The following is a 13,586-nucleotide window of genomic DNA, read 5'->3' as shown; positions in this document are numbered from 1 at the left end:
TGATACGGTAACTTCAGGTATGAAATTAAAAGACACTTGCTCCTTGGAAGAAAAGCAATGACAAATAGATATCATATTAAAAAGCAGAGACATCACTTTCCGACAAAGGTCTGTCTAGTCAGAGCTATGTTTTTTTCCAGTAGTCATGAATGGATGTGAGAGCTGGACCATAAAGAAGGCTGAGCACTGAAGAATTGATGCTTTTGAACTATGGTGTTGGAGAAGACTCTTGAGAGTCCTTTGGAATACAAGGAGATCAAACTAGTCAATCCTGAAGGAAATCAGTCCTGCATATTCATTGGAAGTACTGATGCTGAAGCTGAAGCTCCAATACTTTGGCCACCTGAAGCAAAGAGCTGACCATTGGAGAAGACCCTAATTGAGGGCAAGAGAAGAAGGGGACAACAGAGAATGAGATGATTGGATGGCATCACCGACTCAACAGACATGAGTTTGAGCAAACTCTGGGATGTAGTAAAGGACAGGGAAGCCTGGCATGCTGTAGTCCATGGGGTTGCAAAGAGTCGGATACGACTTGGTGACTGAATAACAACAATATTAACCTTCACTATTTACATGTTGTCTGTGGTGGGTTCCCTACTTCATGAGCAGAGCTGGCTATATCTGACAAAGGGTACAGATCACAAAGGATAAAACATTTACCCTCTGTACCTTTACAAAAAGGTCTGCCAATCCCTAAAGCAGACCTATTCCAGATAACGGGTGAATATAATATCAGAGAGGAAATGCTTATAATCTTCTCAGATAATTTACAAAGTAAATTATTGCCCTGCTCCACGACAGATGGTCTCGGTGACTCGCCCTGAAGGAACAGGATGCAGTAGAGGTGGGCGTGTGTGACTTCTGACTGCAGGACCTAAGAGTCACGGTGGCTCCTTGCCGCCTTCTCTTCATTGCTCACTCTGGGTCCACATGGAGAGGAACTGGAGGTACCTGCCAGCGGCTGGCATGGACTGTGAGTGAATGTGCACCCACGTGGGCACTGGCTCCATCGAGCTTTAAACTACAGACCCAGCTGACATCCTGCCTGCAGACCCAGAGACGCTCAGGCAAGAGCTACCAAGCCAAGCTGCTCCCAAATTCATGACCCGAAGAAAACACCGAGATAACAGAGGTGTATTGTTTTTTAATGCTGCCAGGTTCCGGGGTAATGCATTATGCAGAAATAGAGAATTAATCTAGTAAGACGGATGAACCTAGAGCCTATTATACAGAGTGAAGTGAACTAATTCATTAATAGAGAAATAGAGATACCCCCTCCACAGCACCCACAGGGAACCACCGAGAGGTCCCCAGATTCACATGATGACTGCTTGGCACACGCCTGCCGTGCTTAGTCGCTCAGTCGTGTCTGACTCTCTGAGACCCCATGGCCTGTAGCCCGCCACTACCTGCCCATTCCTCTGTGACCCTCGAGTCTCTAGTGCAGACCTGGGTTTTTCTACTGCACCTCGGATAATCATTTTTTCTGTTGGAGAAAATCTGTTGTTCAGTATTTGTTTCATAGTCCTGAGATGTGTATTTCAACTCACCTACCTAGTGCAGTGTAGGTACATGGGAAGACTCCCAGTAAAGAGTTCTGAGCTAATTTTCTCATTTCAGCCCATTTTAAACCAAACGATAAAAACCTCAGACCACACTTATGGACTTGTTCTGTGTACCTTTGGACCCAGGAGTCAGCTGCAGGAGAGTGGATGGAGAATGTGTATTTTAATTTGTAAAAACGTGACGTCGAAGATAAACAGCCTGGTTCAATTCTGGAGGATGTCACAGTGTGAACACTAGATTTTAAATAGTGACCCACCAACAAAATGACTATGAGATATAAACATTTAAGAGGCTTTCGTTTAATACCCAAGATGCCTTAAGAAAAAGCTGAGTAACTTACAGTCACATGAAAAGGAACCCAGACAGTGTCAGAGTTTTCTGGGCTTGCCAAATCCCTCCTCAGGCAGAAAGTCTGTGATTCGAGTCTTGAAACTGAGAAACAGAGGGAGGTACATGGTCCGTGCTATCTTTCAATGAGAAGACACGAAGTCTCACTAACAAGTGGTTTGCCTTAAAACCTGAATTTTCACCAAAAAGAACCAGCCATCTGTTTTGAATATTTTAAAGACTAAGCCTCTATTTGAGCTGTGCTTTGATCTCCTAGGATAATAGGAAGACAGTGATACAGTCCAGCTACACCTCAATCAAGTGTGTGCATTTAATTCATCCCAGAAACGCCGACCGCCAGGCCCAGCTGCAAGCTTCAACCTCGTCATCGCAGGACCAGGAGGAAGGACAGAGACATCAAGAGGGAATGGCTTTTTTGTTTTGGTTGATGATGCATTTTTGGGTTCAAGAAAATAGTCCTTTAACCCAAAACAGACAGTAATCCTAAAGACAGAGAGAAATGTACAGAAAATAACAAATTAGGGAGAAGCTGAGGACAAGTTAATGAAAGAAATACTGCAGAACCCTATTGTAACACGACTGTTGTTTAATAGCTCAGATAAGATGCGAGTCAGATCACATCCTCCAAAACATAACTCTATAAAATAAAAACATGATGTAATAGGCAAGCATGAGGGCTGTCTCCTGGAACTGGTATTAAAAGGGGTCTCGTCACATGTTAGATGAGGGGTAGGTGATAAATTTGACAGTGTATCCTAGAAGATGGGCTAGGAACTGACTGGGACCCCCACACATGAACTGTGTCAGATCACAGGATGACCTGTCAGGGTACAGAGGGGCTGTTCAGTTGTTAAGTCATGTCCGCCTCTGAGACCCTGTGGAATGCAGCCCGCTAGGTTTCCCTGTCCATCACCATCTCCCACAGTTTACTCAAACTCATGTCGACTGAGTCAGGGATGCCATCCAACCACCTCATCCTCTGTTGCCCCCTTCTCCTCCAGCCCTCAATCTTTCCCAGCATCAGCGTCTTTTCCGGGTACAGAATAAATTAAAAGTTTAAAAATACCTACTACACATGCATGAAACTTCCAATACATGCAACTTTTCTTTAGGGCAAAAGCTCCCCAGTTTCTTCTTTCAAAAACTATTTATTGAGCTCCACAGGGTCTGCCCAGAGGACTGTGAAAAACAATTAGGATGTGAAGGATTTTATTTTGCATGAAGTACAAGGATATTTTTATTATCCAGGGAGAATGTCTGAGTTACAAATAAGGCCACAAACAGGAAGAAGAGGGCATGTCCTCATTAGTCAAATGCTCCTAATTGTTAAGGAGCCATGTTCCAGAGGTGTTTAAAACACTGCAATTTTCAGTTTAAGAAATAAATCAAGTAAGTCTCAGGACAACGTCACCTTAAATCATTCAGCAGAAACTATAAAAATGTAGGGGGGATCCTGTGGAACACTGTATAGTATGTCTTAAAATTACACTGAAAGGTCTCTCCCCAGAGTAGTTACAACTTGATCACGTGGCCCGAAAGGCCCCTGCCTCACTGAAATCACATGATCACCAAGTCTCTCAAGAATTACTCAGAGCCTCTGTGTCGAGGCAGCCTGTAAACCATCCTCAGGTGAGAATACTTTAGCAGGAAAAGGCGCCTGCCACCGTGGCTGCTTCTTAGAAGGCGATGGGGTCATACTTAAGGTCTGCGGCTGACCTCCCGCAGGGACACCTGGTGGAGGAAGGGTCTGGCACTGCAGCTTAGGCAGGACGGGTGACGTCACTAACAATTCAGAGATTCCAAAAAGAAGATGTTTCTCTTGCTGCAGGAAAAATGAATTACTAGGACTGTGTGTGACTTGTGCAATGAGAGGAATGCTACTGTATTAGGAGAAATCTATGAAGGAAACAGTAGCATCAGAGGATCCTGTGAATCCTAGAGGGTTTTAAGCACTATCACTACCAACATCACACAGCCCTTGACTGAGGACTTCCCGGGTGCCGGGCCAAGGGCTAAGTGCACTGAGCACGTTTGTACTTGTAACCCCACCAGGACCTTCGCTGTAGGTTTCATCGCTGCCACTTAGCAGATGGGAACCTGACGCTTGGAGGAGAGGTGAAGTGACTTGAGGGAAATTCCACAGCTACTGAGCTCAAATTAGTTTGAGAGGCAAAGCATGTTATTTAACACCAAACTAAACAGCCATAAAATAATATACCTGCCATATAAGGGACACAAAAGAAAACATGTTTTGTCAGTTTCACAGGTGGGATATAACAGAGAAACTACAAAAGGCAGGATAAATAAAATCAGAAATGAAAAAAGAGGGACTTCCCCGTTGGTCCAGTGGTTCAGACTGCGCTCCCAATGCAAGGGGCCTGGGTTGGATCCCTGGGTCAGGGAACTAGATCCTAAATGCTGCAAAGACGAGGTCACATGCTGCTACTAAAGATCCTGCATGCCACAGTGAAGATGGAGGAGCTTGAATGTTGCACTTAAGACCTGGCTAAGCTAAATACATAAATAAATATTTTTTAAAAAAAGAAATGAGAAAAGCGACGTTATAACTGATACTAAATACAAAGAATTATGAGGCTACTATGAACAATTATATTTCAACAAACTGGACAACCTAGAAACAAACTAACTCCTAGAAACATACAAGCTACCACATCTGTATCACGAAGAAACAGAAAATGTGAACAGACCAATGACAAGTAAGGGAAATGAATCAGTAATTAAAAACCTCTCAAGAAATAAAAGCTGAGGACTAGCTTGTTTCACTAGTGAATTCTATGAAACATTTAAAGAAAAATTCACACCAATCTTTTGAAAACTTTTCCCAAAAAATACAAGACCAGAGAACTGTTCAACATTCATTTTATAATCTGGCATCACCTGATACCTAAACCAGAAAAAGATGTTGTAAGAAAAGAAAATGACATGCCAATATCTCTGCTGAACACAGATGGAAAAGTTCTCAACAAAATGTTAGCAAACTAAATTCAACAACACATTAAAAGGACCATTTGCCACGATCAAGTGGGGTTTATTCTAGGGATGCAAGGATGGTTTAACACCTGTATTGATGGTTGAAATCAGTCTGTGTGAAACACCACGTGAACAAAATGAAGGAAAAAAGCTATATAATCATCTCAATAGTGCAGAAGAAACATTTGACAGAATAACATCCCCTTACTAAAAACCGAAACAAAACAAAACAAAACAAACTCTCAATAAAGCAGAGAGGGAAATGGAAAGATAGTCTGCTCTCATGGATTTAGTGAACTAATATTGTTAACATGTTCCTACTACCCAAAGCAATTTACAGATTCAATGCAGTCCCTACCAAAATTCCAGTGGTATTTTTCACAGAAACAGAGTAGAGAATTCTAAAATTTGTATGAGACTGCACTGGGGCCTTTTAAGACCCCAAACGTGGTGGGGTCTGTAAATGTGTGAAAATGTGGTATACATGCAACTGACCCTTTAACAATGCAGGGGTTAGGGGCACTGACCATCTGCATGGTCAAAAAGCCATGTTTAACCCAAGAGTCGGCCTTTTGTACCTGCGGAGCCTGTGTGTCCCTCATTCTGTACCTGTAGATTCAGCCAATGGTGACGATGCAGTACTGTAGTACTTACAATTGTAAAAATTCCATGCATAGGTGGACCTGTGCAGTTTAAACCTGTGCTGTTCAAGGGCCAACTGTACACACACACACTAATACACTCAGCCATAAAAAAGAAGAAAATCCTGCCATTTGTAACCACACAAATGGACCTTGAGGCCATTATGCTTAGTGAAATGACTCAGAGAAAGACAAGCACTGCATAATCGCACTTACATATGGAATCTGAAAAAAAAGGCAAACTCAAAGATATAGGGAACAGATTTGGTGGTTGCCTGTGGTAGGGTTTGGGGGTGGGTGAAACAGTCAAAAGGGGGTCAAAAAGTGTAAACTTCCAGTTTAAGATGATAAACATGTCCTGGGGATACAAAGCATGGTGTGTACGGTTAGTAATACTCCACTGTATATTTACATGCATGCTCAGTTGTGTCCGACTCTTTGCAAGCCCATGGACTGTAGCCCACCAAACTCCTTTGTCCATGGGGATTCTCCAGGTAGGAATACTGGAGTGGATTCCTCCTCGAGGGGATGCCTTCCTCCAGGGGATCTTCCTGACCCAGGGATCAAACCCACGCCTCTTAAGTCTCCTGCACTGGCAGGCGGGTTCTTTACCACTAATGCCACCTGGAAAGCCCCACTTGCTAGGAGTTAGATTCTTCCGTGGGAGGAGACAGGGAGGATGGAGGCTCAGGACCTGTGGGCCCTATTTCCTCTGACACCATCAGGTCTTCTTCTATGGCTGGAAAAAGGGTCAGGAATCCAAACCCAGCCCCCTTCCTGCATGTGGGGAGTGGCGCCCTGCTCGGGTGGCATGGAAGCCCGTGTTCTCCCAGGACAGGCAAGGCGGCTTTGCTCTAGGTGAGGGGCCTGGTGATCTCTGCCCGACTTCGGCACGGCCCCCGAGGCGCCACGGTGACAATCCCGCCCCTCTCGGGGTGCAGTGTAGACCAAGAGAAAGCGCGCTGACTCGCTCAGCCTCAGCTCTGGCATGCAGCATTCCAGCCCCAAGAGCTTCCTGCCTGGCAGCGCGTGTTTCAGCTTCTTCCACAGCCTCAGGGTGAAGCCACGTGGAAGGTTTCCCATCTTCACAACGCACGCTCCTTGCCATGACTTACCTCATCGTTCTCCTCGGCTGTGTCTGCCACAAGAGCTCTACACCACCCGTGTGATTTTAAAGGAGGGGGTGGGTAACATCGAGACACAGACTTCTCAGGGAGAACTGACCTCAGCAGAGCGAGATGGCCAATAAGCACGGGCAGTGAATCCAGGGGGTGCGAGGCCATCAGGATGTGTGAACTTATTCATCATCATTATTATTTTTTCTAAGCAAAGGATTTCCTCAGTCAAACCTCCAGGGCATCAGATCAAAGAGAGAGGCTGACACAGCTGGACCGCATTTTCTAGCCAATTGGCCGGTAGAGCAGAATCTAGACAGTGTCCTGGCAACTGTTTGACACGGCAGCAATCCACAGAGGAGGGGAGAGGAACTCTGGAGACTGACTCTTTATTCAAAAAGTCTTGTATCGCTTCTTCACTTCTCTTTCTGCTTAAGACAGTTTGGAAGCAATGTCCAAGCCCCAGGGGACTGTCCCGGGTGGGCACTGTGGAAGAAGCACTGACTCTGAGAATCCAGAGCATTCTTCTACACACAGAAACTACAGCTTTTAGTCCATAGTGCAGGTTTGTTTTTTTTTTTTAAGACTATATAGTATTAATTATCATAAAAAGTACATCCCAAATCTACTGGCAGAGTATCTGATTGATTTCTTCTATTTGATGTGAGTCACTATAAACCTTACCAGGACACTGTAAAATCATGCCAGAGTGGGTAGTTTATAAACAAAATAACAACAGGGGAAATTTAGCTACATGCCCTGGAAGTTCTTCCAAAATGTACAAAAAGAAATGACAAAAGTGACTATTAACATACAAGGCGGACAAAGAAAAAAAGCCACAGAACCCAAACCCTGCTATGTCACAAGCGAGCAATACACACGGGAACCAGGTGAGATGAGAAAGCAGAGAGCAAACCAAGGATTCAGTGAATCACAGAGGAACAGGACGTGAAATGATTGTGTGGAAGGGGAAAAAAAAAAGTGAAGGCAAACAGAACACATTTCTGTAACAGAGTTCAGGAAAGCCGTTCTCACCGTTCTGAACAAAATGGCTGCACTAAGAGCACGTGGGGTCTACGCCCAGATGCCCTCCTCCTCATCCTACGGGGAGGACGCAGGGCCCAGAGCAGCGTGGGGACGAAAAAGAGCTGGTTAGTACTCAAGACAGAGACACACGCGCGATGCAGCCGCAGAGAACGGCCTCTCGGCTCCCGACCCCCCGCACCAAGCGCTGACTTGTCCTCACTTTGTCCCTGCACTTCCAACCTCCCCACTTCCTTGACACGCTCTTGTCTATTGGGCAAAACGACCAAGCTGGAGGCTTTTCTTTATTCTTCCTCAACCCTTCCCCATTCGTGTTTGCCTCCCGCTCCTCCCAGGCATCCAATCCTGGTATTTACTGGCAAAACCTGTTTCAAAGGAAGGCTGTGATCCTCACCCTACGTGTGTGCTCAGTTGCTCAGGAGCGTCAGACTCTGTGCGACCCCGTGGACTCTAGCCCGCCAGGCTCCTCTGTCCATGGGGTTTCCCAGGCAAGAATACTGGAGTGGGTTGCCATGCCCTCCTCCAGGGGATCTTCCTAAGCCAGGGATCAAACCCGAATCTCCTGCATTGCAGGCGGGTTCTTTACCACTGAGCCACCGGGGGAGCCCCCTAAAATCCTCATCCTACATAAATTGGCATAAACTTAGTTCCAGGTATCAAGAAACAGTCAGAGAAAAGCAAATGGCTTCTTGGCAAGGACAGATTGCTGCCATTGGGCAGGCAGTTCTCTGCTTTGCCTACATTAAAGATTGCACTTTTTCCCTCTAAAGTGTAAGCCGCCTCTACGGGCTTAGTGAATGTCATCACACAATGATTATAACCTTCTAAACCTTAGGGAAAAAACCGCATTTTCGATATTATTGTGCTTTCATGTGCAATGTTTCTTCTTTGTCTCCTAAGTCGGAGCTATGCTATCATCTAGAGGAGGGGCTTAGTGGGGGAGTTCCTCTGGACTCTTCGATCATATGGATGTAATTACTTAACTATTATTTTTCTCCCTCAGCTGTATATGTTACGATTGAGTGTGATGGAGATGTTGAAATCTGATTTTTGGCAATGGGATATGAGGTAATCTGTTCACTACTCTCTCCCATCCATCATACTCAAGATCTTGGGAGAGTTCCCTTCTTCCAGAAGAACTGACGCTGGATATGGCTCCCTTCAGGCTGACTCAGTGCCTCCTTTGCACTCATGAGGAGCTGAAGGCAACCGTTTAAGAAGGACATAGATGGAGAGGTCCACCAAGGAGCCAGGAACGAAGAAACTAAGTTTCAACCTTCCTGTTTAACAGGTGATGAGCAGAGATTTTCAGGTCTGCAGTTACATATTGATTACTGCTACAGTGAGTTGTGTGTGCCTCACTGAGCTTACATGGAAAGTTTTCTTTTTCTACTGAAGCACACATACAAATTAGTGAGTTTCTCTGAGAATATTAATTTTTTTTCTCATCTCAATTTAAGGATTCTTTAGTGTTCCTTTCAAACCTGTTGGGTAACTCCTCTGAAAATACTCAGCATCAGGCACCATCTACCTATACAGAAATGGACTCCGTATTTAGAAAAAAAAGTTTTCAGAAACTGTTTATTTTTATTTGTCTAACTTGTACCCCAGAGTCTATAACACGCTACTACAAAATACATCAAAACAAAAGCACGCTGGTTTTTTAGAAGACAACTGAAAGCAGCCTTACCTGGTCTGGGGAGGGTTTGTGATTGGTTTGACCGGAATGGGAGGATCTGAAGTGGTCATCCTCGTAATTGTCGGCCATTAACTTCATTCGATTTTGTGTCTAGGAGGAAATGATTCACAAGGTCAAGCTCAGGCAGAATCTCTAGGACACACTGTACAGTGACAAGCACCTTAAAAATGTATCGAGAAAGGGTCTAACGAATCCTGTCTGAAATGAGTTAAACATAGGATTTCTGAGGATACTGGGTGGTGAGGGGGGGAAGCTCAGGCACTGCCACACACTGATCTGTGCCCCCTCAAAACCCATGCTGAGGTCGTAAGCCTCACACGCCTCCACGCGTATGGAGGTAGTCTTCGGGAGGTGATTAGGGTGAAGTGAGGTCATCAGGGTGGGGCCCTGATCTGATGGGACTGTGGCCTTCTATGAAGGAGGAAGGACACAGTGGGGAGGGGGCTTCTGAGAGCCAGGAGGAGGGCTCTCATGGGAACTGGGTCAGCTGGCACCTTGACCTTGGATTTCCCAGCCTCCAGATGGGTAAGAAAACAAATTTCTGCTGTTGAAGTGACTCAGTCTGTGGTATTCTGTTACAGCAGCCCAAGCAGGCTACGACAGGTGCCTGAACTGGCACGGGAATTCTGGACGGAAGAGTAATTTCCTTAAATTAAGCACTTTATGCAGTGTCTGTTTTTATTTTTTTAAAATAAAGAGTGGATGACACCACACTTGGGAGAGAACGCTGTGACCCTATTTTTTCACTTCGTGCTGGGCAGGACCCATCTTGCCAGGTTACTGTGAGAGTTACTCATCCTTTTTAACAACTATTCCATTTGGGGGAGATGTTATTTAACACACAGACCATAAATACCGGAGGAAAAGTTATCCTTATCTGTAAATGAAACGATTATATACCGAGAAAAATCCAGAGAATCATCTGAAAAATGATTACAACTTATGATAGAGTTCAGTAAGGTGATCGGACAGAAGCGACATATTAAAACTCAATGACATCACCATTTTCTTTATATCATCAATAAACAATTTAGACTTTGGAAATGAGTTGAAGATTCTGAAATCCTTTGCTTCAGTCCTAAGACTGGAAGAGGATTATTCTCTCATGGCCTCTCCTCCAAGTTCACCAGAATGGAGGAGCAGATTGGATTCTGTGTGGTTGGTTAACTTAAGCCCTAAGTGAATGTATGTGGGTACACACACACACACACACACACACACACACACACACACACACACACATCTATAAAACATTTTAGAGAATCTACTTTGCAGAGCAAGCAATTTAGAAAATCCACAGAACCCTGTGCACATGATCAAACAGCAATATTGTTAAAAATCTGATGTTCTGAAAGCATTAAAAATACTTTTGCTAATGTTATATGATTCAAAAATGTTCATTGTAGATAATTTAAAACATACAGAGAAAAAAAATTACCCTTAAGCCCCTCTAACCAGTGATAATCATTGTTAGTATCTACATGAATCTGTTCAGTCTCTTTCCTATGAACAAAAATAGTAGCATGCTCTGATTTATTCTTTGCTTTTGTTATAATGCAGTATTTTAAAATTGTGATTATCGTGCAGTATATTTTGACCTCTGATAGGACATGGCCTTCTTCACCAATTCTACTTTGTCAAAATCTGATTGGGTATCTTTAAAACATTTTACTTTCTCGGTAAATGTAAGACATTTTGTCTAGTTCCATAAAAAAGCTTGCAGAGATTTCTCTTTGGTATTTTTTTCACATAATGATGCCTAAGCAGGGGCTTTGGAGCCAAACTGCCCAGGCCTGGATTCTATTTCTGCTTTTAACCAGACAGCTCAGCTGGGGTAAGCTGCTCACGTTCTCTGAGCCTCAGTTTCCTCTCCTTTAAAATGTGCACAGCAATACCTTCTCCCCATAAGACTGTTGTGAGGCTTAACCAACTGAGTTACTAATATAAGCTCTTACAAAGGCACCTGGCACAAAATCAATACCAACTAATTTTAGCTATCCCCATTATTATGAACATTCCATGTCATTGAATATTATTCTAAAAATCTACTCTTGAGAGTCCCTTGGACTGTAAGGAGATCAAACCAGTCAATCCTAAAGGAAATAAACACTGAATATTCTCTGGAAGGACTGTGAATTCACTGGAAGGATGCTGAAGCTCCAATACTTTGCCCATCTGATGTGAAGAGCCAGCGCACCGGAAAAGACCCTGACGCTGGGAAAGACTGAGGGCAGGAGGAGAAGGGGACAGCAGAGAATGAGATGGCTGGATGGCATCAACAACTCAAAGGACATGAATTTGAACAAACTCCAGGAGATAGTGAAGGACAGGAAAGCATGGCAAGCTGCGGTCCATGAGGCCCACAGAGAGTCAGACACGACTGAGCGACTGAACAACAACTAACTCTAATTTTAACCGGCTGCACGGTGTTCAGTTGAATGGATGCTTAATGAGCCCCATACTGTTGGGCACTTGGACTCTCCAGATTTTTACTGAATAACAATACACACACATTTGTAGCCAATTCCTCCCTCTAGGATATAATGATAGCAGAGAAAATTCTTATCAAAAAATTGTCTGTGATATCAACTTTCTTTTCTGAGATGACTTAGAGTGACCTTGAAAACACGCAGGGGAACATTTCTCATGCCACGTGGTGCTGCGTGACCGAGGGAGAGCCTTCTGTACTGAGGGAGGGAACAGCAAAGGGCAGGGGCACACCAGAAACACCTCCACGGCAACTTTAATAGGAACGTGCGGCAGCAGCACACTTGAACAGATATTATTTTAGAACGTGACACACAATCTTGAAGGCCTGATACCCAGTGCGAGTTTAGAAACTTAGAGAAGAACTGATAAAGCACATGCAAATCCCCTTTCAGGGCAGGATGTATCTCAAGTATCTCTGAGGCATGAGACTGAAAGCCTCCAAGAAGAACTGATCATAGGCGATAGATAAGACCAAAGGTTACTTATTTCATGTAAGCGAATGAAGAGGTAGATACAAGAACGTTTCCATCTCTAAAAGACCCGAAGTGTATCCAAGCTGAGCCAGGGTTCCCAGGCCTGAGGTTCATTAATTTGGTGTGAAGTCTGTTCCCTGCTCAGACAGAGGCTGAATGCTAAGCACCCGACAGCTCACAGAGTAGTAGATGTTACACAGACCCTATAAACAACACTGTTCTCAAGAAGCTCTTGTACCGCTCTTCTTAAGATAAGCCAGCAAGCATGAAAGGTGCTTTATAGCCAAGTACCTTCCCTCCTGAACCATGCCACGTGCCTGTGCAGACAGCTGGACTCCCTTGGTCCCTGACATGAAGAGCAAGATTGTTTGAAGGAGTAAAGAGAGGGAATAAAAAAAGAAAAGATGGGAAGAAACTTGCTGAAATAAACTTTGTAAGCCATAAACGTGCACCTCTGTATATATAGTTACACATACTCTTCCAGGGAATTCCCTGGTAGCTCAGTCAGTAAAAAACCTGCCTGCAGTGAGGGAGGCCCGGGTTCGATCCCTGGGTTGGAAAGATTCCCTGGAGAAGGAAATGGCAACACACTCCAGTACTCTTGCCTGGAGAATCCCATGGACAGAGGAGCCTGGCAGGGCTACAGCCCGTGCAGTCACAAGTCGGACATGACTGAGCGACTAAACCACCACCACCCTCCCGGAGGAAAAGGAGCTCCTCCTTTAGACGGCTAACCTTTTCTTCTGAGACCGAGATGTCAGGGCTCAGACACAGCAGTTCAGAAACAACACTTCACAGAAAAGTATGTTAGGCTCAGAAACAGTGTGTGTTGGTGATCCAAACCCAGGTACTAAAAAATGTTTGAATTCTGATCATTTATCTGATTGTTCACTAATCTTTGCTTTTTGGCTTGTGAGAATGCTATTAACCTACCTAAATGAGCCTTAGAAAGAATAATACTTGGAAATATTCTGAGATATTTTAGAAAACATATAAATAAAACTTTACCTTACTAATTAGGGTTATTTCCAGTTATAATTATCTTGAAGAAAGCAATAAAATGATTTCTGCCTACATTTGTTGAACCTTGGAAATCATTTTATTAATGTTATAATGAATTTCAGTTAAACTTTGTTATATTGGTACTTGATATATAAAATGAAAAAAGCATAATCTGCATTATTTTCAGGTGGGTCAGACTCAGCACTGGCTATAA

General features: G+C 44.0%; 1 protein-coding gene across 15 annotated transcripts in view; it reads right to left on the bottom strand.

Annotated features, from left to right (window-relative positions):
- The window catches only part of ERC1 (ELKS/RAB6-interacting/CAST family member 1), a 265,228-nt gene that overhangs the window by 34,833 nt on the left and 216,809 nt on the right, over positions 1-13,586 (bottom strand). For 9 of the 15 annotated variants that reach the window (XM_070453239.1, XM_070453238.1, XM_070453242.1 and 6 more), the window contains one exon: positions 9,399-9,497. In XM_070453239.1, the coding sequence (XP_070309340.1) occupies positions 9,399-9,497 (99 nt within the window). Of the gene's footprint in view, positions 1-7,699; positions 7,766-9,398; positions 9,498-13,586 lie in introns of all 15 variants that reach the window. The other 6 variants (XM_070453247.1, XM_070453248.1, XM_070453249.1 and 3 more) reach the window with 1 other exon arrangement.

This window comes from Odocoileus virginianus, chromosome 23 (genome assembly GCF_023699985.2).
Source record: "Odocoileus virginianus isolate 20LAN1187 ecotype Illinois chromosome 23, Ovbor_1.2, whole genome shotgun sequence".
NCBI lineage: Eukaryota > Metazoa > Chordata > Mammalia > Artiodactyla > Cervidae > Odocoileus > Odocoileus virginianus.
The sequence above is the reverse complement of the archived record's forward strand: the minus strand, read 5'-3'. Positions and strand labels throughout refer to the sequence as shown.